Source organism: Aaosphaeria arxii, assembly GCF_010015735.1.
Source record: "Aaosphaeria arxii CBS 175.79 unplaced genomic scaffold BU24scaffold_4, whole genome shotgun sequence".
In the NCBI taxonomy this organism is placed as follows: domain Eukaryota; kingdom Fungi; phylum Ascomycota; class Dothideomycetes; order Pleosporales; genus Aaosphaeria; species Aaosphaeria arxii.
The window spans coordinates 310,903-333,242 of record NW_022983477.1 but is presented as its reverse complement, the minus strand read 5'-3'; the positions used below and the strand labels follow the sequence as shown (position 1 = coordinate 333,242).

Sequence of the window (22,340 nt, the reverse complement as noted above, 5' to 3'; positions counted from 1 at the left end):
ATTTTCCTGAGCTCATCACTCCACTGGCTCTGGCTCTGCTTCTCCAGGTCCACGCTTGTCGTACGTTAAGCCATATACAACAAACACAAATTCAAAATGGGAGGTCCAAATCTCGAAGTATTCAAGGTACGAACAGCGCTCATATTTGTGACAATGCAATGTTGCTGACTTTACTGTCGCTTTAGTTTGGGATGTACATCCTCTTTCCCATCGGAACCATGTACTACTTTGGAACGAACCTGGATGGCAAATTTACTGTACCCGACTTCTGGCCGAAAGAAGGACAGACACACAAGATCCCCTATGAGCGCGAAGAGATCCAGAAAGAGCTCGCGCGACTGAAAGCACAGAGGCAACAAGCGAGGAGGCTGAGGGAGGCAGAGGAGGCAAATCAGGCTGCGGCGGAGGGTAGGGGATCATGATATGTGACGGCACAAAAGCTCTCGTTGATTGATCATTTGGACGAGTGGAAATGATACTGTCGTGAGATGTTAAAAGATCTCTCGGAAAAGGACCCAAACATTGCATATTGTTCACGGCGTCACGGTTTTACGAAAGGTTGAGGTTACGTTGTAAAAAGTGTACAGCGTTGTATATTACATTTGTAACAATTCTATCGAGCTACATGATTTTGAGATGTTCAAATAGTAACTTTACCCCGAATATCGGTCCACAATTCGTCGGACACGCCACCCTGGGCTAAATTCATATAGATACCTTGGATACCTGTAACTTCTTGCAAATCATCCAAAAAGTTGCTGAGTTCCTTTGCCGCGGGATCATTCTCCAATTGAACCTTGGTATCTTCATTTGGGTCCCAGATGATCTCGCTTTCTTCGATCTCCATCTCCAATTCTTTTGCAATTGTCTCTGCTGTTGTCTTCGTTTGAGCAGGTTCAGTGTAAATTATTACTCGACCTTCCGAGTCCTCTACTACATCCAATACACCGAGTTCCAGTGCCGGCTCAAGGACCTCGTCTGCGCCAATGCCGTCCTTTTTCTGGAGTATGATGCGCCCCTTCTTTTCGAACATGTAGCCGCTTGGTGTTACTTGTCCACCCAACTCTTTGATTAGCAACCGTAGGTCAGCCAATAAACGCAACTTGTTGTCTGTTTGGCATTCAATGACTGCGGCAATTGAACCAGGTAACATAGCTTCGAGGGTCACCGCTTCGAGCGCGGCGCCGGAGGCAGATAGACCTTGGCCGCGGGCGATGGCTGCCTCGATATTTGCCTTCGGTACGGCACTCTTCTTCGCAGTGGATATGGCGAGGGCGAGGCGTGGGTTCATGTTCGGGTCAGGTCCACCAATTTTTACTGCGTTCGAAATGTCTTTGGTCATGATTGCTCGCTGTTTGCTCTTTGCTGCGTCATTTTTGCCCTTGTCATGCTTGATGGTCGCCCATTTACTTGGATCAATGTTAGCCGTTGCTTTGAGCCATGAAATGTGGTTGTTCGGCATACGAATGGCCCGAGTTGCATGCTGGAGAGCTGGAGAAAGTCCTCGTTTGCCATTTCAGCGTTCGCTCATATTGACACCGATTGGGCGGTGGCGTCGGTCGTCGACAGGCGCATTCGAGGTATTTTCCAAGGGATGAGGGTCTAGTGACCCGAAATCGAGGCGCGGACATTATAATAAGGCAATTGTAGTCGTGATCGTCATCATGCTATGGGCGAGTGGAAAACTAGCAAGGTGCTTGGCGCAACGGAGGTGAGGACAACTCCGCAACGTGAGCTATAGTCTACCCCCACGTTGTCATCTAGACCTCAACCTTCTACCACTGAGGTCAAGCAACACCGCGCCATGTGAGTTAAACACGTCCAATTTCGAATATTTCGTACTGATATTTCCGCCCGCTTTAGTAGTCACAATGGCGACGGAACAGCAGCCCGTCAACGACACCGCTACCTCCTCGAACCCCGAACTCGACGTCAAGAAGCTGCATGCGCTCCCTTCAGAACAGCAAGATCTCTATCTACTGACCTTTACGTCTGATCTTGCTCGACATGTCGGAAACTTAGATGCGGATGGGGCATCTGCGCACCAGATATATATCAAGAAAGAGCTATTCCAAGTCATTAATCTCAATTCCCCAGCACCTACAAGGGTCATCCGAAATAATCTGGGCCGGGCATTCGCGGGCATATTCGAAAAGGGGGATAGAAAGCTGCTATTCGAGTCGATCAACGAACTATGCGCTATTCTGAATGCTGCAGGAAAGACAGAGAAAGACATAAGGACAAAACATGCCGCAGCATACTGCCTGGGTTCCGTATTTGAGGCTGCAGGGGATAGCGCCATCGGGCTCTCACCGCTCGCAGCCACATCGCTGTTACGTCTCGTCAAACTCGCTCAAAACCACACCGGCCTGAGGGCAACCATATTCAAGGCAGTAGGCAGAGTTATCAAAGGTGTCGGTGGCTCCGCCGATGAGATTATCGCAAGAGATGCTTGGAAACAGGCGCGTTCGGCGTGCTCCGGCGACAAGTCTCTCTTGACGCAGGCCAACGCATGCTACTGCTTGGAGATGCTTGTCAGGCACACCTCATACTTTGACAACTCAAATGATTTCGAAAAGTTGCAGACGGCTATATGGAAGGTGATGGACAGCGGCTCGTCTACAGTCAGACGTGCTGCTGCATCGTGTTTGAGTGCAGCTTTGGTGAAGAACTACAATGAGACTGTACCAATAGAAATGCCATTGGTCAGATCGAAAACCATGAAGAAGAAAGCCAGGAAAGGGACTGATCTAGATGGCGATGAAGATGTAATGGAAAGACCTGAATCACCGGCTCCCAAAGCATCCAGCACTCAACTTGCTTTCAGCCTGTCCGCATTACTCAAGCTTTTGTCGACGCAATATTGCAAGCCTGCGACCGGAACTCGAGCAAGAGCGGGAATTGCGATATGCTACACCAAGACACTACGAGGGCTGGGAGAAAGTCTGGTAGAAAGCAAATATGGAGAGATCGCGCGTCACTTCTTTGTAGATCTCCTCAGTCATCCTACAATCGTCCAAAATCGATATCGAACGCTAAGTACACGCAAGTTCGTGGCTATCATCCTAGAAACCGTCGTCGGCCGGGAATTGCTCGGAGAAGGAGGCCAATTGAACGCTGCGAGATTCCTTGTGAACGAGGTTCTTAAAGATTATCCTCAAGCCTTGAAAGAGCGGCCAGAACCAAGCAAACAGACACTGATCGGTGCTTTGAGCGCATTATCAGCCTTGTTCAAGAGCTTAGGATCAGCCTCGAACGTCCTCGCAGATGCTTGCAGGGATGGTCTCCTGCAAGTACTTCAGCATCCCAGCTACACGGTCCAGGTGTGGGCTTCGTCCTGTCTCCGTGCCTTTGTACTGGCATGTCCGCTACAACTCCTTCCTTCCGTTACCATATGCATGAACAGCGTCAATCGGGAACTTGGCTTGCTAGGCAGCCCACGTCAATCGCCTCGTCGGTGTGTTGGACTTGCCAATGGTCTCTCTGCAATATTGAGCACTTCCACATCTCAACCTTTGCATGGATCGGTCGACGTTAATTCCCGTGTGCTCTCGCAAGCTACTTCTTTGCTCAAGTCAGCAAGCAATTCTGATCTTCGCGTATCATCGACACAGATCCAAGTAGCCTGGATCTTGATTGGGGGCTTGATGACCCTTGGACCAAACTTTGTCAAGATCCACCTATCGCAGCTGCTTTTGCTATGGAAGAATGCGCTCCCCAAACCTCTCAACAAAGACAACATGGTTCAACGAAATGTTCTCGAATTGAGCTTCCTAGCTCATGTACGAGAGTGTGCTCTGGGGTCGATTCTTACATTCCTGGAATTCAACAACAGACTACTGACTCTAGACGTCACAAAGCGTCTTGCTGCTATGCTTCAAAATACTACGATGTTCCTTAACACACTTCCAGCGAAGAAAACGACAGATGATGTCAATCAGCGGTTATCTCCTGCTCTTCAGCTTCTTGACTTTGACCTCATGGTCAGACGACGAGTTTTGCAGGCCTATACGAAGCTTGTAGACTTGAGCCCGGCCGGAAGCAGTGAGGTCCTTTTGCAAACAAACTTGCTTCCTTTTGCCATTGCATCGTTTGCAGACCCGGACAAGTACACAACGACTTCCCTTGGTACTTCAATAGCAAGCTCCGCTGGTAATTTCGAATCCATATGGGACGTCGCCGATAATCACGGTTTCGGAGTGACCGGCCTCGTCAAGGGCTATGATATCTGTCCCCTTGCTGGGGAGCAAGATGCAAGCGGAAAACATCACTGGGTCACTAGACATGGGCCAGAAGCAACCATCGACGGCACAGTGAGTATCACCAATCTTGCCGACCGTTCCTACTCTAACGCCTACTGCAGCTTCTTTCTCCTGTTTGTGGAGCCCGCGAACATGATTCGATATCTCTCTATATCCGTGGCGACTCAGATGATTTGCCCCATCCTCCTGCCACGGAAGTCGTGAACTCCGCCCTCCAGCTATTTGCTATCTGCCTACCTCTACAGACTCCCAAAATTCAAGAGAGTATTCTAGAGCAGATGACATCATTTCTATCGGCTAGCAGCTTGCAAAGGGATCCGCATAGGAAAATTGCTTTGATGGTCAATATTGCATACGCACTTCTGTCAGCTCTCAAGGTTGCAGCTAAAGAAACGAGATCAACTCCTGGGGATCTCAAAGGCGCAGCTGTGGAGAAGGTCATTCAAGACCTCCTACACGTAAGTTAAAATCCACGCCCTTCGCCTCGCTAGCTAATACGCATAGGTGTTTGTTGTTCTTCCCGATCCCTATCTTCGTAATCTTGCGAGTGAAGCCTTGGGCCGCCTCTGCAACAGCTCTGGCAATGCTTTTACTACAACGGAAGTCAATTATCTAGTTGACCAAATTGTCGCCAATCGTGAGCCTAATGCACGATCTGGGTACGCAGCAGCATTGGGGTGCATCCACTCCCAATTAGGCGGAATGGCAGCAGGCTACCATCTCAAGAACATTCTCGGTATACTCATGTCTCTAGCTAACGACCCTCACCCTGTTGTCCACTTCTGGGCTCTTGAAAGTCTGGCAAGGGTAGCAGACTCTGCTGGCCTAAGCTTTTCTGGCTCGGTTATGGGTACTCTTGGTATGCTCGCTCAGCTTTACGCAGCTGATACGCATAACGAGGAATCCATCTCGTTGGCATCATCAAACATTGAGGTAGACCTACCTACGCCAGCTGTCATTGTTAGGTGCATAGAAAGTGCAATCAATGTCCTCGGGCCAGACCTGCAGGACATGGCGAAAGCACGCGACATGATCATGACCCTCATTGGTCTCTTCAAAACAGAGCCGGACGACTTGATTGCCGTAGAGGCTCTTAGATGCCAGGAACATGTATCTCTCTACGCTCCTGGTCATATGGAGTTTGCTCTTTATGTCAAGCAGCTACAGCAAGGTCTCGAAAGCAACTCAGCTCAGATACGCGACATGAGCGCCGATGGACTGCATAACTTGATGAGGCGGAACACCGAAGACGTCCTCAAAGCAGGCGACGAAGGTCTTGAAGATCAACTGTGGCATGTTCTTGACCGTGAACCGGATCATGACGTTGTGAGGAACATCATCCGCAACTGGCTCCACCAAACTGGACTCAGTGACACCCCTGCTTGGGTACAAAGATTCCAGTCAATTCTCACCAAGACGAAGCGCGTAGCAGAGGCTGATCAAACAGAAGAGAAGCCCAGAGGTGGTGTCACAGAAGTAGTTGATGAAGAGGTTGCCGGATTCGCGGCATCTTCTAATGCGACTGGCACTGAGGTCAATGGTCCTGGATCTGCAACCCAAGAGTTACTGAAGTGGCAGGTACGAACTTTCGCCATGGACTGCCTCAGTGAACTTGTCGCTATGGTAACTAAGGAAGCAACTTTCCGAGAGGAGTCCGAATGCGTGATGGCTCTCCAGCACAAGGTCGCCGATGTCGTGCGAATAGCTTTTTCCGCATCAACTGCCGGAGTTGTCCAGCTCCGAATTCGTGGATTGAAGATTATCGATCAAATTCTCAAGGTATGTTCTTAGCTATTTGCTGTTAAAGTATTTGGTACTAACATTTCAAAGTTATTTGGTAAAACGCCGGACCCAGACTTCGCAGAGGTGACACTGCTCGAACAGTATCAGGCCCAAATAGGATCGGCACTTACACCAGCTTTTGCGGCAGACTCGTCTCCGGAATTGGCTGCTGAGGCGGTGAATGTATGTGCCACATTCATTGCCACTGGAATTGTGACAGATGTCGATCGAATGGGCCGTATACTGAAGTTGCTTGTCTCGGCCCTCGAGAACTTCTCAAGTAAGTCGCTCAATGAGCGTCTTCTTTATGATTACTAACGATGATGTAGGTGAATCGGAAACTGCCTCAATTGGAGACCTCAAAGGGTTGAGTTCCAATGCTCAAGTCATGGTCAAGATGGCTGTGTTTTCAGCCTGGGCCGAACTTCAGATCGCCAGTGCCGAACAAACCTACCTGATCGATGTTTTGAAGCCACACATTGCAAAACTGACCCCTCTGTGGCTTTCTTCGCTTCGAGAGTATGCGCGGTTGCGGTTTGAGCCTGATATCTCGTCCATGGGATCTGCGTCACTATCAGGCAGTCTAGACACAATTTACGCTGCACTCAATCGTGAAACATTACTCACAGTAAGATCCCCATCGATCGGAATGATCCAAATATGCTGACTGTTTTAGTTCTACCAGGAGTCTTGGCTCAACCTTGTTGACGCCATTGCCAGCCTCATTGACGAAGACAGTGAATTTGTCTTCGACGCCCTCGACGGCAAGACCGAACTTTCGGCCGATAGCACCAAGACGAAAATCAATGACAGCATCAACTACCGTGACGAACCAGTGGCTTTCTTTTTCGTACTCTTCGGACTTGCGTTTGAAGCCTTGGCTGGGCGTCCTGGTGATCTCCAGGCTTCGAAAGAACAGATCCTTGAGATTTTGCGGGCCTTGAAGAAGATTCTTCGACCGGCAGTCTCTGGTCACGCAATTTACCAAGAAGTTGTCTTTTCTGAAACGATGGATATGCTCGATCGTTTGGTTCTCACAGAAGGGTTGAACATACAGACAGTCATTGTTGAGATAGCCAGAAATCTCTGCCTGGGTCATCCATCAGCGAGGAGAAGCCAGAGGTAAGCTCCATTTTCGCCAATTTGGTCCACTATGCTAACAACATAAGCTCTACCCCTGGCGATGAACATCTTTCAGACGATATTGACCAGCTCTTCGAGCTTACCAAGATCATGGTCCTAGTGCTAACTGGCCTTGTACCAAACCTCGATGATACAAAGACTAGAGGTGAGTACTTCATGGCTCCTATGATAGTCTAAAATTTACTAACTCATATAGCACGCTACGACCTGAACGAAGAGGCTATGGCCTTGTTGAACACCGCATTGTCTGCTCTTGTAGATGCTGCCCAGGTTTTCCCCTCCATTATCAAGGGGGATCTTCACGCTTGCATTCTGCACATTTTTGCTACAATACTCGGCACTGGAGCTTGTCAAGCTACAGTCGTGCCAACCGCGCTACCCATCTTGAAACGATTTGTTAGCAGTCTCACCGTCAACCCACACCCCGACTCGACAGATCAATTACGCGCCACTATCACGCGCTTCCTTCAAATACTCAAACTCGCCCAGAATCGCGAATTCGAAGCAGCGCTTGCATGTGAGAAGAATACCATCCTGGCCACCACGATTGTCTTGAGCTCTTCAGCAAGCCTCTTCCAGCCTCATGATCCACTTATCCAGCGTTTCGTCGAAGAACTCTTTGAGTGTTTGGGTAATCGCATGACAAGCAAAGTCGCTGCAGGCTGCTGCCGCTCGCTACTTCTGCTTCCCAAAAGAGGCCATGTGGAGACTGCATTGGCATCCCAAATCCTCCCGCGAGCACTGTCTTTCCTGGCGAATCCAGAAGATGTCGAAGGCTTGGATGAGACGCGAACCATATTGGCATCTACACTTGTAGCATTTATATCTACACTCACCCAGCCTGAGCAGCGACAGCTTGCTGCGAAGATCATCGTTCCAGCCTTGCTAGCGCGTACCAGTAAAGAACAAAATGCCACAGGCGAGACGGCTGCAAGGTTACTGGAATTCGCTGGCTCAGATCAAGAGACTTTCAAGTCAGTTGTTGCAGGCTTGAGTGCCGACCAAAGAACATACATGGAGAATATTCTAAAGAGTGGTGTTGGTACGAAGAAGACTGTACAAAAGGAAACATCGGAAGAGCCAACCATCGCTCTAAAGATGAATTTTGGCTCATGAAGTAGATAATTGGAGATTGTGCATCTGATGCAGCGCAGATACCCGGCATGTAGTATTTAATAGAGAAAATCGATCAACGTTTATGTGTACGAATTTTCCCGCGTCTGACACAGTGCATCATACCAAGTCGTGTTACCGGCTTCCCTCTGTAGGATAGTTGATATCATTATCCCGGACGTATGCTTGCATCTACTAGCCGAAACAGGCTCGATTAATATATATCCCCCTCACATCCTTCCCGATCTCCAACATTGACAGTCGTACAAGATCTCAGGTAACCTCTGTGACGGTACCTCTGCTCTGCAACTCACATCTCGGTCAATTTCGACATAATGAAGTTACTCCAAGCGACCGTCTTAACCCAATGGCTTAGCATCACTGCTGCACACTCATTGAAAAGAGATTATCCAGCAACTCCCGTCCCTGAAGACCTCAATGGCTCCAATTTCACGTACCCATGGCCCGTAAACACCTATGACTTCACATCCCAGCGACAGGCCCTCCAAATGGCATTCATGGACGTCTCCCCCACGAACTCCACGGTCCCCAACAACCGCACCGCCCTCCTCCTCCACGGGAAGAATTTCTGCGGCGCAACCTGGGAAGGAACCGCAAGAGCCCTCCTCTCCACAGGCTGGCGCGTGATTCTCCCAGACCAAGTCGGCTTCTGCAAATCCACGAAACCCGCAGGATACCAATTCAGCTTGCAGCAACTCGCTTCAAATACGCATGACCTGCTACAGAGTTTAGGCGTTGGCAACGTCACCGTGATCGGGCACTCCATGGGCGGCATGCTGGGAACGCGGTACACGCTCATGTATCCCTCCTCCGTCGACGCTTTAGTCCTCGTCAACCCCATCGGGCTCGAAGACTGGAAGGCAAAAGGCGTCCCGTACCAGAGCATCGATGTGACTGCTGCGACGGAGGCGAAGAGTAACTACACGTCCATCCGTGCTTACGAACAGGCGACGTACTACGTCAACACGTGGAAGCCGGAGTATGATGTCTGGGTCAACATGCTCGTTAATGTGTACTGGGGGAGGCAGAGAGAGAGGTTCGTGTGGAATCAGGCGCAGACTACGGATATGGTTTTGTCGCAGCCAGTTGTGTATGAGTTTGGGTTGTTGAAGCCGAAGACGCTGTTGATGGTCGGGATGAAGGATAATACGGCAATTGGGAAGCAGTGGTCTCCGCCGGAGGTGCAGAAGGTGTTGGGGAGGTATGATCTGCTGGGTAAGGAGGTGGTGGAGAAGATTCCGAGAGGTGAGCTTGTGGAGTGGGAGGATCTGGGACATTCGCCGCAGATTCAGGATCCAGCTAGGTTCGAGGAGGCTCTTCTAGGATGGTTGGGTGCTGGAAAGTAAATGTTCAGCGCGGCATCGAGCGTAGGGTTACTCGTCCGGTTGGTGCTAATGAAGGGAATAGCCTGAAACCTGTCTTTCTGTGTATTTTGCAGTGTCTAGTCATATACGGTTCCCTCCATAAATCCTAAAACGCCGAAATGGTAATGTGTACCTCTATTGTCATAACCAGCCAACCTCACACTGCATCCCTTAAGCATCTTGCACCTCATAGCTAATCTTCGTAATCCCCTTCTGCCTCTTAATCGTCCTCACATTAATCTTCCCACACTCCTTCAACTTCAAAACATGCGTCCCACCACAAGGATAACTCCCTACATCCCCAATCTCCACAACTCTAACGCCCTCATCATCGCCAATATCATCAACGGCAGCACCTTCGATTCCAGTGACACACTTCTTGCTCGCCTCCTCCTTGCCCCAGAAATGGATCTTCACGGGTAAGTCTTGGGAAACGAGCTCGTCCACTTGTTGCTGGATCGCAGCTTTCGCTGTGCCGGGAATCAGTCCGAAGCATTCGACGAACGCCATCCCGGGGTAATGCGAAGCCTTGCCGTCCTTGATGTCTGCCGGGAGAACCCCAGATTTGGAGAGGATGTTGATAGCGAGACCTAGTACATGGCCTGCGGTGTGCAGACGGGAATGGAGGATCCTCTTGGGGAGATCGATTTCCTGTGTTATTGATGTGCTGGGCTTGAAATCTGACTCTGCGGCTGGTGGGGCGAAGGTTCCTAGGTGCAGTATTGCTGGGATTGTTGGTGTCTTGCGGACTTGGTGGACGTGGAATGTCGATTCTGAGCCATTGAGCTTGATGGTACCGGTGTCGGATGGCTGGCCGCCTCCCTGGGCGTGGAATATGGTGGATGGTGTGGTCAGGATGTATGGTGCATTGTCATCTTCGGGCACTTTGAAGAGGGATTGGGCATCTGTTGGAAGGGATGATAGAGGCTCTACCGAGCCGACGGTTGAGCTGTGTGTGCTGAGTGTGCCGTCCTTTTGATACAAAGCCTCCGTTTTTTCTTGGGTCAATGAAGCCATTGTAACTGATCTGTAGTGAATAGGTTTTTTGTAAAAGGTAAATTGGCTTGCACTCAATCTTCCTTTATTATTGAGTGCTCTTCGAAATCCAAAGTAGCGAAATATGATGGGCAACGATTTGTTGAACTCTTTTATGTCTTTCTTTTTTTAGTTGTCGCAAGGGTATAAATAGGAAAGGACTAGATATACCTCTGGTGACTCAAACTGGATGAATCGCGAGTTGTTGATATCGAAACTTCTAGACGGCGCGCCCTTTCGGCACAATGTATTACATGCCAAGACCTGCTTCCGCATTAGGAAGGTGTTCTCTATCAAGTACAAACAGGCATTTGAGTCTAAAAAGTAAGTTGAAGAACGTTTTGAAATACAACATTATTATATTTTTATTTCATCAGAGTTATATGCATACTCTGCCTAGAGCACAAAAACTACGAAGTCCACCCATAGGGCTGATAGCGTGGCATCTCCACCATCAATTCAGCTTCAGGTTTCCTAGGAATAATTCACTACCTCAAACGGCGCACCTTCAATAGCTTTTAGTTGCCATGTAGGATAAAGCTTGAACTCCTTCGGCCGAGTCACCTCCATCAGCGGTGCCAGCATCTGCGCTTCGAATTCGGGATCTCTGAACCCATCAAAATAAAATAAACCAACAAATAGGCGCTTCAATTTTGGCATTGAAGCAATGATTCGCCAAGTTGCTTCCCAAGTTGCTTCGTCATGGGGAGGATATAGAGCTGGAGCAGATAGAAGAATATTTTGGCCTACGGGGTCGTAAATCGGCCAGGCTAAAAGCCATTCCAAGGTGAGAGATTGTACGAGTTCAAAGCGGCGTGGCAAAATTGTAGAGGAAAAGTACCGTATGCAATCCAGATCATGAAATGAAAATGTGTTTGTCGAATATAATAATTTGATGGATTCGGAGTAGCTGTTTGTGATGTTGGTACAAGCGAAATGTAGAACAGAGTGATGTCACGAAACTTACATTTGTCGACAAGTCTGCAAGAAAGGAATGATGTCGCCATCCGTGACATCACCCCTCGCATACTTCCTATTCGGCGCCCATATATTTGAACTGTCAACAGTCCCCCGGCCGCAGCCTCTTAGCCTGAGATATTGGTCCGGCTGAAATGTGTCACAAAACGTCTCGTGCGGCGTAAGACACTCGTAATGGCCTAATTTATTCTCTTTCAGAACTATGTGCATGGTTTTGTCGCCAACAACGGCTCTGAAGATCATTTCACGAAGCTCAAATGGCAAGCGCATCAATCGCGATTGGGTCTGGTCAAGCGTTTTTCCCGCAAGAGATTCCGAGGAGGCTTCATGTTTGTCGGACATTCGCCGTACTTTGCGTGGGACAGGAATTGTGAGATTTCTCTCAGGCGGTCGTACTGCTAGAGGCCTTGGAGCAACCTTTTGTCGCCTCTCAAAGCGTTTTTTGCTCTCGGATCCTGAACAGCGGCGAAGACGGCTTGGACAGCAACATGCAGCACAAACAACATAACAGCAGATGAGGGGACCGCAAACAAGGCCGAAGGCAAGTTTCGACGCCCGCATGGTGATGGCCGAGTTCGGGTAGACAACAAGTTTAAGATAGATAAGAGGAAGAAGTGACAAGGCTCAAGGGCGTGCGCTCATTATTTTGTAGACGCGGCTGGACAGGTGGTCAATTCTTGGTGGCCAATTCTTGGTGGCGTAAGGTGAGACAAAAACACAGGAACCTAATAGCTGGCTTGAGAAGGAAGAAGGAGCAAAATAAGCTTAATTATACAGGACTGTGCACTTCTCTGATTTGGACAGACGACAAGGCGCGTTATCCACAGCGACCTAGGAGAGAAGTGGGGTTGACGGTTGTTGATGTTTGTTTTAACTATCATGGGTAAGACGGAACACGCCGGCCTAACGTCATCACGTGTCACCCTCTCTCACTTGGAGTCTCGGGCTGTGATTTTTGAGAATGAAGGGAGAACAGGTCATTGTTACACAACACATTCATAGATCTAGGTCAATGTTGGATAGCGATGCACGAATGAATGTAGGTCTACTATTTTTCAACTGTCTGTATTCAGTTGCAATGGAAACTAACTGTATTCGATAGAAGCAGATTGCTAGCAGTTCGAATGACTGGTGGTAAGAATGGCTAGGAGATCATTGCTCATTTGACCTCTATGAAAGTGTTAATTTTCCGAACTATCATCTTCGTACAGTGTGTGGGGGGTTATGGATATAGATATAAAACAAAACTTTTAGATCATGGTCGTTTTCCGATAAGCCTTGAAAAACGCCAGGCAATGCAATGTACAAAATCCGAACATCAGTTGTTTTGACAGCGCCACCTGCTGAACGACTTTTGATTGCCAAAAAGAGGAAAAACAACCAAAACGAAGAAAATAACCGTCCCATAGGTAAAGGAAAACAAGAACCAGGGTATCTGTGTTGGCCAATGCTTGAAACCAGGAAACACCGATTCGATAAGGGGAAAAAGGGCATGGAGACTGTTGACAATTGGTTGTGGCTTATAAGGCAACGTCGTGGGAACCGCTAGTAAGGCTGCTTCGATTGGTACCTTCACTGAGGAAGGTTGCGACGCTTGTCCTCTTGAACCCGCCCACGCCATTTTCGCGGGAAGGAGGATTTGACCCAATTTGATGATTGATAGGCGAGGTTGGACTCGCGGTGGCTGATGCATCGCTGCCGCCATAACGCTCCTTCAATGCCTTGATCTGTCGCAGGCGATTACGCCATGAGGAGATTGATTCGCCTCCATCTGCTTGGGACCATACCTGCGAGAACACGCTCGCATTGATGGCAAGCAGACGACAATATGCAGCGAGGTGCTTTCCGCATATTATTTTGGGTTCTACTGCCGGGGAAATGTCTGGGAAACCGGGCTTTGAAATGACTTGAACCTTGTAATAACGGCTCTTTCCTTCTGGGTCGCTGTCCAGTCGGCGATCGACGAAGGAGGCTCGAGCCTCGGGAGCGATTACAATAGCAACATAATTGAAGGCCGAAGGAAATGTGTTGAAATCGTAATTCAGACCCGAATCGTTGAAGATGATGTTTACGAAGTCGTTGCCAATGTGACGTTTCTTGCTTGCGTATACTTCGTCCGAGGATTCTGGGGTAGGCATCATGGTAGGTATGTGGAACACTAGCTCCATGCAGCGATCTCGCCAGCAGTATGTATATTCACCGTCGTTGTCATTCCTTACATCAAGTCCATGGGTATTGATCTTGGCACCTTTCAGGCGCACAAGCGTACCTAGATCACTTAAAAAGGACGTATATGCAGCGGATCCGTTGTCAATGAGCAAGATGGCTTTCTCGTGCTTTTGGCCCATTTGGCCGTCTCCGATGTAAACAACACCTACACTATAGCCATCTACTGTAGAGTTGCGGTCGAACGCTTCAATAGCACGGCGCGCCATTTGATCGTCGGGCAATTGTACTGGAGTTTCAGGAAAAGAGAGATGGGCATAGTAAGTGTTGAATAGGTCATCGGGAAGAATGCCAACATAAGAGGCCGTGTTCCACGCCTCATAGGCTAGGCCTATGGTGATTGGGACTTGATGAGGTGGTGGATTTGTGAGTAGGGGCTTGGAATAAATGTGACGAGTGCCGCACTGTTGAATTTTAGTTGGCTTTGCATTTTCACGAGATTATTTGTTAAACTTACAGGTCGCCTGGTCGTTGTCAGTGAAACGCCAGTCCTTGCAGCGGTCTCAATGGTGATGAGGGAATGCCCCATGATCCATGTTTTCTTCCAAATCTCGCCATCGCCAGGCTCAGAGAATTCCGGGTTTCGCGCGGTGTCGTCTCGATCGGAATAGGCAGTCATACTCATCATGTCCGCAATCACTTGAGCTTGTTCTTCCATCACTTGTCTACCGCTGGTATCGGTGTATTGCAAATTTCTTGTTATCCAAGGAAGTAGTTTTGGTCGCTCCTCCATCTTGAGAGCCATGAACCAGAACGTGATTACATGATAGGCAAGTGAGTAGACGTATTGAGGAAGATCCTCTTCCGCGGGTTTGGCTTTGTGAGCACTGGCATTATCCGGGGATGTCGTAGATTCTCGTGGGGCTCCAGCGTGGCGAATCGATCTATGGGCCAGTTGGGCGGCTGTAACACTCGCTGCTCGTTCGCGTTGGTCGCGTACGTGCCGCAAGTAATTGAAACTAACGCCGAATACCATCTTGAAATCCTCTTCGCGGAAGTTCTTTAGCAGTTCGGGCATACGGCCGAGCGAGGTCAGGAATTCTAGAATATGGATGGCGGTTGCTGGTTTCGTAATGATTTGTGATAGCTTTTGAATGATATTGTCCAGTGATTTGCTCACGGACAATGGCATCTCGTGGCAACAAACCGTCAATGCATGAATGCACCAAATGGATGTCCGATCCCAATGACCAATTCCATGAAGAAAGGCCTTCACCACATCATCCTCCTCGCTCTTTTCATAGTAGTCATGATAACTGATGAGCATCGTCAATATGTGAAACATACAGACAGCAACATCTGCCTTCTTCAACAGCGTATGACTTGGTGGCTCTCGGAATGTAGCGCTTCGAATTTGTTCGCACGTAACATTTCTCAGCATTTTCAATTGGGGCACACAGCTTCGCACCAGTGCTTGGTTGGATAATTGTGGCCCCAGATGTACAAGCACATAGCTATATATCTCCCAGTCAGGCGCATTTTGCATTAATGAGATGACCAACTCGAGCCATAGGGTAATTTCCATGTCCAGGATATCGTCAGGGAGTGGGTATTCCTCTTGATCAATGTGAGCGAAAACGACTCGGCTGGATTGAGGCGAAGGCTCTTCGGGTAATCCTTTCGGTCCAGGGTACATCCACAAAGGAGGTATTGGTTTTGATGCACGGCCTGGCGTGCTGCCCTGACGACCAGTGTACCTATTGAGAGAAGAATGAGGACTGTTGCCTGACGTTTTTCGCTGGTCGCGCCATGAGCCGGAGCCGTAGTCTTCTGATTTGCCGTGATCAGAAGATGTATCGTCGAACTTGTCGATAGACACTGCTGTTTCTTCGGTTCGACAAAGGACTGCCGCAATACTTTCGCCTTCTGATGACGGATTAACCGAGATAGCATGATTAGAATCGGCGCGCAGGCGGAAAAGGAGTTTTAGTGCGGTCAGGCGCGCATCGTTCTCGCAAGCATCAGATGCTACGATGGAACGTAAAATCTCATAGAGTTGTCGAGTTTTGCGCGCAGACTGAATGACACTGCGCGTGAATAGGCGAACGAATGCGGTGGAGATGACGTTGCTGGCAGACCCTAAGTGGTGGTCGGTGACTCGTGATTGGAATGACCCTGACCACGGCGAAAAGTTAAACATCTGAGAAGGCAGTGCTGGTTTCTCTCGGTCTATACGTCTTTTCAGCAGAGAAGCAAGATCTGGAAAACTGTCGTCGGATGCTCGATCCGCGACGTCGACTGCGAAGTCAACTAGCTCGTTCAGGACTTCTACATCTGCTTCTGTCTCGATATTGTTAAGCAGCAAGGCAGTGCATTGCAGCACAAGGTCGCCGGGACAGATGTGTTCGACGGTGTTGTGAACGTCTCGTAAAGTCTTAATTGTCAAGATCCTTAGCGCACGAGGCCTACTAGTATCCTTCAAAACTCCAGAAACGAGACGACGACAAGCTTCCAGCCAATCCGGATTTGAGGGGAAGAAAGTACGTTCATCGATGTGATACTTTATCGTCGCCTCAGCAACGACATCTGTTAAACGGTCAAAGTGGCCGGCAAGAAGTTCCATAATTGCAGCCTTGTGAATTGGATCAAGTCTACAGCCCAACTCGTTTAGGCCGACGAAGATGTTCGTAATTTCATCATCGCGCCCCCTACGAGTACTTTCGTTCCTGAGTAGTGGCGCGCTCAGAGGATCTCCGTTATGCATGCTCTCAGACTCAACTTCACCGCCTGTGGATGTGGTTGAGAGAGCAGCCCCGGCTGTGCCTGGTCAACAAATTAGCAGTTGATTAAAATCAAAACGAGACTGATGAAACCTACCAGCTGTGTGAGATCCCGTCCCAGCAATCGATCCCGTTCTCTCTCCGGCTACTCTTTCTGCCAAAGCGGCTGCAAGCGCAGCTTCTCTTTCGTCGCTACGGCTTGCACAAGTATGAATAATTTGAATCAGATCGCTCCAGTCGCCTTCATTAAGAAGCAGACTTCGAATCCTGTCATCGCTCAGCATCGTTGCTATCAGCGAAATAACGAAGCTCTCCTGAGTTTGATGTTCCTCCTTGATCGAAGATTTCAGAGCAGGGAAAAGCAGTGATATGGGAACTGTTGGAAGGCCATTTTGGCCATCCTCGAGCAACAATCTCTGTAAAACCTGGATCGCGGCGCGATATGCACTAAATTTCCTGCTCTTGCGATTCGCTCCATCGAGTAAGGTATGTAACAGCGCAGAGACAGCAGCCTGCCCAACATGGGACTGGAACAGATTGACCAAGGTATTCCAACTTTGCTCCTGTAGACGCTCCAATTGTCGGTGAATGATGCAAAGAACTTCCAAGCCAGGTTTCAGCGAGCGGCTAGGTATATGTACATAAGTAATGATAGTATCAAATAACTTGATAACGTTCTCTATATCGGCTTCATGGGTCGTCCCTTGGCATATGGCCATGGCGTGGTGCAGTAACGATACCAGGTCATCCTCGGTGAACACCTTTGAGTTGAATTTGCAAGTATCAGTGATGAAATGAAATAGGTCCGTCATATTTTGGCTTTCCTTGGTAGGCTGATCGCTACCCTTTCTCAGCGAAGGCCTTCTGATACTGCTCGACGCATTGAAACGCTCTTGAAAGCACGCATGTATCGAAGTCAGGATGAAAGGAGCCAGGAGAGATTCGCAAGCTTCGACATTCCTTCCCCCGTTTGTAAGGGTGGATATGATATCAAGGCGCAAATCGAAGCGCCTGTCATTCTGTCGTAGATTAGCAGCGCCGAAGAAGACGTTGCGCTCCACTGCGTTCAGATCCGGGAGAGCCACACAGCCTTTCAGAAGCGTGTAGGCAACCTCAGCGGCCTCCTCGGATTTCTCCGGAAGCATGAGATCACTCGCAGCAGCCCAAAGCCCCAATACATTGCGGACGGGATACTCCTTCAAAATTTCACATATCTTCTCCACCGCTGCGGCTCTCTCGGCAAATGGTTGACTGGTATGCAGGCGGGCAACCAGATCTTCAAACTCTGGAGGCCCACCCATAGGTGCCCTTTTGCTACCCAAGACATTGTTCTGGGTCGGTTGCTTCACGACGCTGTGTACCTCGGCGACAGTAGGCGGCGCGCTGACTACAGGATCGGCCTTTTGGTGGGATGCAATAGAACCGGACCGGACTGGAGTGCCGGTAGCTGAGGATACAGATGCTGGGGGTGTTGGGCTCTTTAGACGTCCACCGGTGAGCGAACGGAACGCACCCAACAGAGCCGCGGAGGAGGAACGTCGATCGGGCGTGCGAGGGTCATTTCCAGAAGTTGGAGACATATGTCTCACGGAACGAGAGTACGATTTTCGTATTCCTGGGGATATAACAGATCTACTACAGCAGGGTGGGACGCTTCGGGGGGTGCGGTCGTCGGGAGAGAGAGAGGTTATCGATCATGAGTTCAGGCACGGCGGAGTTTAGGTCAATGAGCAGCGCAGTCACGGTGGGGTTGGGGTTGTCCATTTAAATGCGATGATGCCAGTGAAATTGGCAGGCGGAGGGCGATGCGCACAAGATAGAAGATATATCTCAAGGTCGAAGGCGAGACATGGCAGCTAGTGGGGAGGAGGAGTTGGCGGAATAAGGTGACGATGGAAGAACGATCAGGGAACGGGTGTGAAGCAAAAGTGGGTGGGATTGCCATGAGGAAGTTGCAGCCCACCGCCTGCCGGTTTGAGCTTAGTGGGAAAGCTTCGACCTGCGGGCCGCCGTCTGGCCTGGTAACAACAAAAATACAATACAGAAACAACCCACCACACTACTGCTCTACACTCACTCTACACTCTACAGGTACTTACAACCTACCTATCTACAGTCCTTCTTCTCAACAGCTCCCTGACCTCTTCTTTACTCTCATCCGCCACATAATAACGACACCCCCAATTCCTGCAGAAATGTCCGTCGACATTTCTGCGCTCTCGCAGTTGCTCCAGGCCAGCTTGAACCCGCAACAAAGCAAACAAGGTAGGCTAGCTTCTATATACCCTTATATTTACTCCTCTCCGCCCCTCACTTTAAAGGCCGCCATTGAGTGTCCTTCATTACACATTAGTAGTTCACTCCATACCAACTAATAATCACAGCGGAGGCCGCCATTGTACAAGAGCAGTCGAAACCGAACTTTTCCCTCGCCCTCCTCCAGCTCGTTGCCGATGGCAACCAGCCCACCACTATCCGCCTTGCAAGCGCATTATACTTCAAGAACTTCATAAAGCGATACTGGGTGGACGAAGATGGCAACTACAAGCTGCCCGCCGAGGAGGTCACGGCCATCAAGCGCGAGCTCATCGGACTGATGGTTTCGGTCCCGCCAAACCTCCAAGCTCAGCTCGGTGAAGCCATTAGCGCTATTGCAGACAGTGACTTCTGGGAGCGGTGGGACACTCTTGTCGACGACCTCATCTCTCGCCTGACACCTGATAACGCGACCGTCAACAATGGTGTATTGCGTGTTGCCCATTCTATTTTCAAGCGGTGGCGACCGCTTTTCCGTTCAGATGACCTCTTCACCGAGATTAACCACGTTCTCACCAAGTTTGGCGGTCCGTTTTTGACCTTGATGGAGCACACCGACGCAGCCATTACCAATTCACAAAACAATCCTCAGGCGCTCAAGGAAGCCTTCGGCACTCTAGACCTCATAGTAAAACTGTTCTATGACCTTTCTTGCCAAGACTTGCCTCCCGTCTTCGAGGACAACCTTCCGGCCATCGCTGGTCTCTTACACAAGTATCTCACATACGACAGCGCTGCGCTACGTACCGACGATGACGAGGAGGCCGGCATACAAGAATACGTGAAGGCGGGAATTTTCGAGGCACTCATGCTTTACGTTCAGAAGTATGAGGACGTTTTCGGGCCCCACCTTGGCCAGTTCATCGAGACCACCTGGAATTTCCTCATGTCCGTTGGCTTGGAAACCAAGTACGATATCCTAGTCAGCAAGGCTCTTCAATTCTTGACTGCTGTCGCGGGCACCCAACACGCAGAATCTTTCAATAACCAGGGTGTGCTGGTTTCGATCATTGAGAAGGTCATCCTGCCAAACCTGACCTTGCGCGAATCTGATGTTGAATTGTACGAGGACGAACCGATCGAGTTCATTCGAAGAGATCTTGAGGGCTCCGACAACGACACTAGAAGGCGGGCAGCGACTGAGTTCCTCCGACAGTTGATGAGTCGATTTGAGGATTTGGTTACGAACACGGCAAAGACTTACATCGATGGTTACCTGCAAAACTACGCAAGCAACAAGCAAGACAACTGGAAGTCCAAAGACACTGCAGTCTATCTCTTCTCTGCTATTGCTGCCAAGGGCAAGGCCACCGCAGCCCAAGGTGTCATTAGCACAAATCCGAATGTGAACATCCTAGAATTCTTCCAGAGCCATATTGCAGAGGATCTACAGGGCGAGCCCGGCCATTCAATCCTCAAAGTCGATTCAATCAAGTTCGTTTACGTCTTCCGCAGTCAATTGTCACCGGCATTGTGGCGGGCCGCATTCCCTCTTCTTGTCAATCAGTTAGCAAGCAGTGACTACGTTGTCCATACGTATGCAGCAATTGCTGTTGAGAGGGCTCTCTTCATGACTGACGAGAACCGACAATCGATCATTCCACAAGGCGACGTGACCGCTTCTGCCAAGGATCTTCTTTCACATCTTTTCAAGCTCGTCACCAAGGACTCGAAACCCGAGAAAATCCAAGAGAATGAATTCTTAATGAAGTGTGTCATGCGAGTGTTGGTTTTCATTCGGGACGGAATTCTACCAATCACTGATCTTGTGTTGACCAACTTCATCAACATCGTCAAGGTCATTCGGCACAACCCAAGCAATCCTCGATTTCAGTACTACCTGTTCGAGGGTCTTGGCGCATTAATCCGTTTTGCAGGCCCAACGCAGAGCGAGAAGTTGGAGACAACACTTTATTCTCCATTCGCAGCCATTCTTCAGGAGGGCGTCGAGGAGTTCGTACCATATGTGTTCCAATTGTTCGCTGCTTTGCTGGAAGCTAACCCTGCCGGTCATCTCACAAAATACTACCAAGAACTACTGAACATCGTCATCCTGCCTCAGGTTTGGGAATCACGTGGAAACGTCCCAGCACTTGTCCGCCTTCTCACCTCCATGATCCCTCGCGACGTGCAAGGTATCGTGGAAAGGAAGCAAGTGGAGCCAATTCTTGGAATTTTCCAGAAGCTGGTCTCTACCAAAGCTCACGAAGCTCTCTCGTTCGAGCTGATCGAGACGATGATTGCACATATCCCGCTCGAGATCATGCAGCCATATTTCGTCACTATTGTCCAGCTCATGCTGACACGTTTGTCGAGCATGAAAACGGAAATGTTTCAACAACGATTCATTGCGTTCTATCACTTCATCTCTGCACGCCAAGACAAAGGGTTGGGAGCTGACTTTTTCATCACCGTTTCCGATCAAGTCCAACAAGAGTAAGTGTTTGCCACATTCATATTATCTATCCTGGATGCTAATTTTTTTTTCAGTGTGTTCAAGGGTGTCTACCTTACTATCATTCTTCCGGACACTCAAAAGCTCCCTCGCCCCGTAGACCGCAAGACTGCTGTAGTTTCCTTCACCAAGACCTTGACCGACTCGGAAGCATTTGTTTCTCGCTATCCTAAAGGTTGGGGTCTCACTACTCAACGCTTGATTGAACTCCTCATCAATCCCCCTGTTCCTCAAGCACACGACGACATCATTCCAGATGCTGATGTCGACGAGGTCGGCTTCGGTGTTGGCTTCACTCAATTGAACACATGCAGGAAGCAGCCTAAGGATCCTTTCCCAGAGATTACGGACGTCAAATCCTGGGTCGGACAGTATCTCAAGGATGCCAACACACGACACAATGGGAAAATCGTGAACCTTGTTCAAGAACGATTGGGACCAGATGTCCAGAGCGCTTTGAACGAGTACCTTCGATAATTGGTCGATTCTACGTTGGAGGGAATGAGTATAGATATTTGCATGGAAGGATGTCACAGGATTTGGTCATGGATTTGGGTGTGGAACACTTGATACCAGCAAAGTCATGATTGTGCGGCGGAGTTTAGAGTAGATTCGATATGATAAGTGTCGTGATCGCCAGAAAAGAATGTCCATATCCGTCAAATGTTATTAAAGCTGCCACACTCAGTCGTTGTAGTGGGCTGTCTCTATTCCAAGTCGGCATTACGAGCAAGGGATATCCCCACGTTGGTTCAAAGGTCAACTCTCCTCAGCAGATTGGCTGTCTTCAATTCTGTGAATATTGGCTACTTATATACTCCGTACTTAGGTAGCTTTACCACGTTCGAGCAATACACCCAAGTAACCTCCCGAGTTCCACAAAAACAGTCAATCTTCATGCCTGCAGGTCTAATAACGTCCCCGC

The 22,340-nt window shown here is 49.2% G+C and overlaps 8 protein-coding genes across 8 annotated transcripts; 4 read left to right on the top strand and 4 right to left on the bottom strand.

Moving 5' to 3' along the window:
- Positions 1–52: 52 nt before the first annotated feature.
- On the top strand, positions 53–422 carry BU24DRAFT_491577 (uncharacterized protein; the record flags this gene model as incomplete). Its single annotated transcript, XM_033533811.1, has 2 exons — positions 53–126; positions 186–422. The coding sequence occupies exons 1-2, from the start codon at positions 97–99 to the stop codon at positions 420–422; spliced, it is 267 nt and encodes an 88-aa protein (XP_033383653.1). The 5' UTR covers positions 53–96.
- Positions 364–1,698, bottom strand: BU24DRAFT_491576 (DUF28-domain-containing protein). The gene is made up of 2 exons (XM_033533810.1): positions 1,465–1,698; positions 364–1,409 (listed from the first exon to the last, which is right to left on the bottom strand). Exons 1-2 carry the CDS (start codon positions 1,629–1,631, stop codon positions 641–643), a joined length of 936 nt encoding a protein of 311 aa, XP_033383652.1. The 5' UTR covers positions 1,632–1,698; the 3' UTR covers positions 364–640.
- A 67-nt stretch (positions 1,699–1,765) lies between these two features.
- BU24DRAFT_441109 (HEAT repeat protein-like protein) lies at positions 1,766–8,375 on the top strand. The gene is made up of 9 exons (XM_033530415.1): positions 1,766–1,806; positions 1,864–4,313; positions 4,364–4,720; positions 4,767–6,041; positions 6,093–6,324; positions 6,374–6,672; positions 6,721–7,166; positions 7,214–7,332; positions 7,384–8,375. Exons 2-9 carry the CDS (start codon positions 1,872–1,874, stop codon positions 8,301–8,303), a joined length of 6,090 nt encoding a protein of 2,029 aa, XP_033383651.1. The 5' UTR covers positions 1,766–1,806; positions 1,864–1,871; the 3' UTR covers positions 8,304–8,375.
- Positions 8,376–8,560: 185 nt separating this feature from the next.
- Positions 8,561–9,795, top strand: BU24DRAFT_421616 (alpha/beta-hydrolase). Its single transcript, XM_033527769.1, has one exon. The coding sequence runs from the start codon at positions 8,636–8,638 to the stop codon at positions 9,665–9,667; it is 1,032 nt and encodes a 343-aa protein (XP_033383650.1). The 5' UTR covers positions 8,561–8,635; the 3' UTR covers positions 9,668–9,795.
- Positions 9,616–10,925, bottom strand: BU24DRAFT_421614 (ThrRS/AlaRS common domain-containing protein). The gene has a single exon (XM_033527768.1). The coding sequence runs from the start codon at positions 10,700–10,702 to the stop codon at positions 9,857–9,859; it is 846 nt and encodes a 281-aa protein (XP_033383649.1). The 5' UTR covers positions 10,703–10,925; the 3' UTR covers positions 9,616–9,856.
- A 151-nt stretch (positions 10,926–11,076) lies between these two features.
- On the bottom strand, positions 11,077–12,541 carry BU24DRAFT_421613 (uncharacterized protein). Its single transcript, XM_033527767.1, has 2 exons — positions 11,688–12,541; positions 11,077–11,630 (listed from the first exon to the last, which is right to left on the bottom strand). Exons 1-2 carry the CDS (start codon positions 12,257–12,259, stop codon positions 11,195–11,197), a joined length of 1,008 nt encoding a protein of 335 aa, XP_033383648.1. The 5' UTR covers positions 12,260–12,541; the 3' UTR covers positions 11,077–11,194.
- Positions 12,542–12,746: 205 nt separating this feature from the next.
- BU24DRAFT_450052 (uncharacterized protein) lies at positions 12,747–18,549 on the bottom strand. The gene is made up of 3 exons (XM_033530995.1): positions 16,742–18,549; positions 14,382–16,687; positions 12,747–14,328 (listed from the first exon to the last, which is right to left on the bottom strand). Exons 1-3 carry the CDS (start codon positions 18,222–18,224, stop codon positions 13,219–13,221), a joined length of 4,899 nt encoding a protein of 1,632 aa, XP_033383647.1. The 5' UTR covers positions 18,225–18,549; the 3' UTR covers positions 12,747–13,218.
- A 152-nt stretch (positions 18,550–18,701) lies between these two features.
- BU24DRAFT_390641 (Cse1-domain-containing protein) lies at positions 18,702–22,277 on the top strand. The gene is made up of 3 exons (XM_033525077.1): positions 18,702–18,909; positions 19,029–21,396; positions 21,451–22,277. Exons 1-3 carry the CDS (start codon positions 18,840–18,842, stop codon positions 21,890–21,892), a joined length of 2,880 nt encoding a protein of 959 aa, XP_033383646.1. The 5' UTR covers positions 18,702–18,839; the 3' UTR covers positions 21,893–22,277.
- The last annotated feature ends 63 nt before the right edge of the window (positions 22,278–22,340 follow it).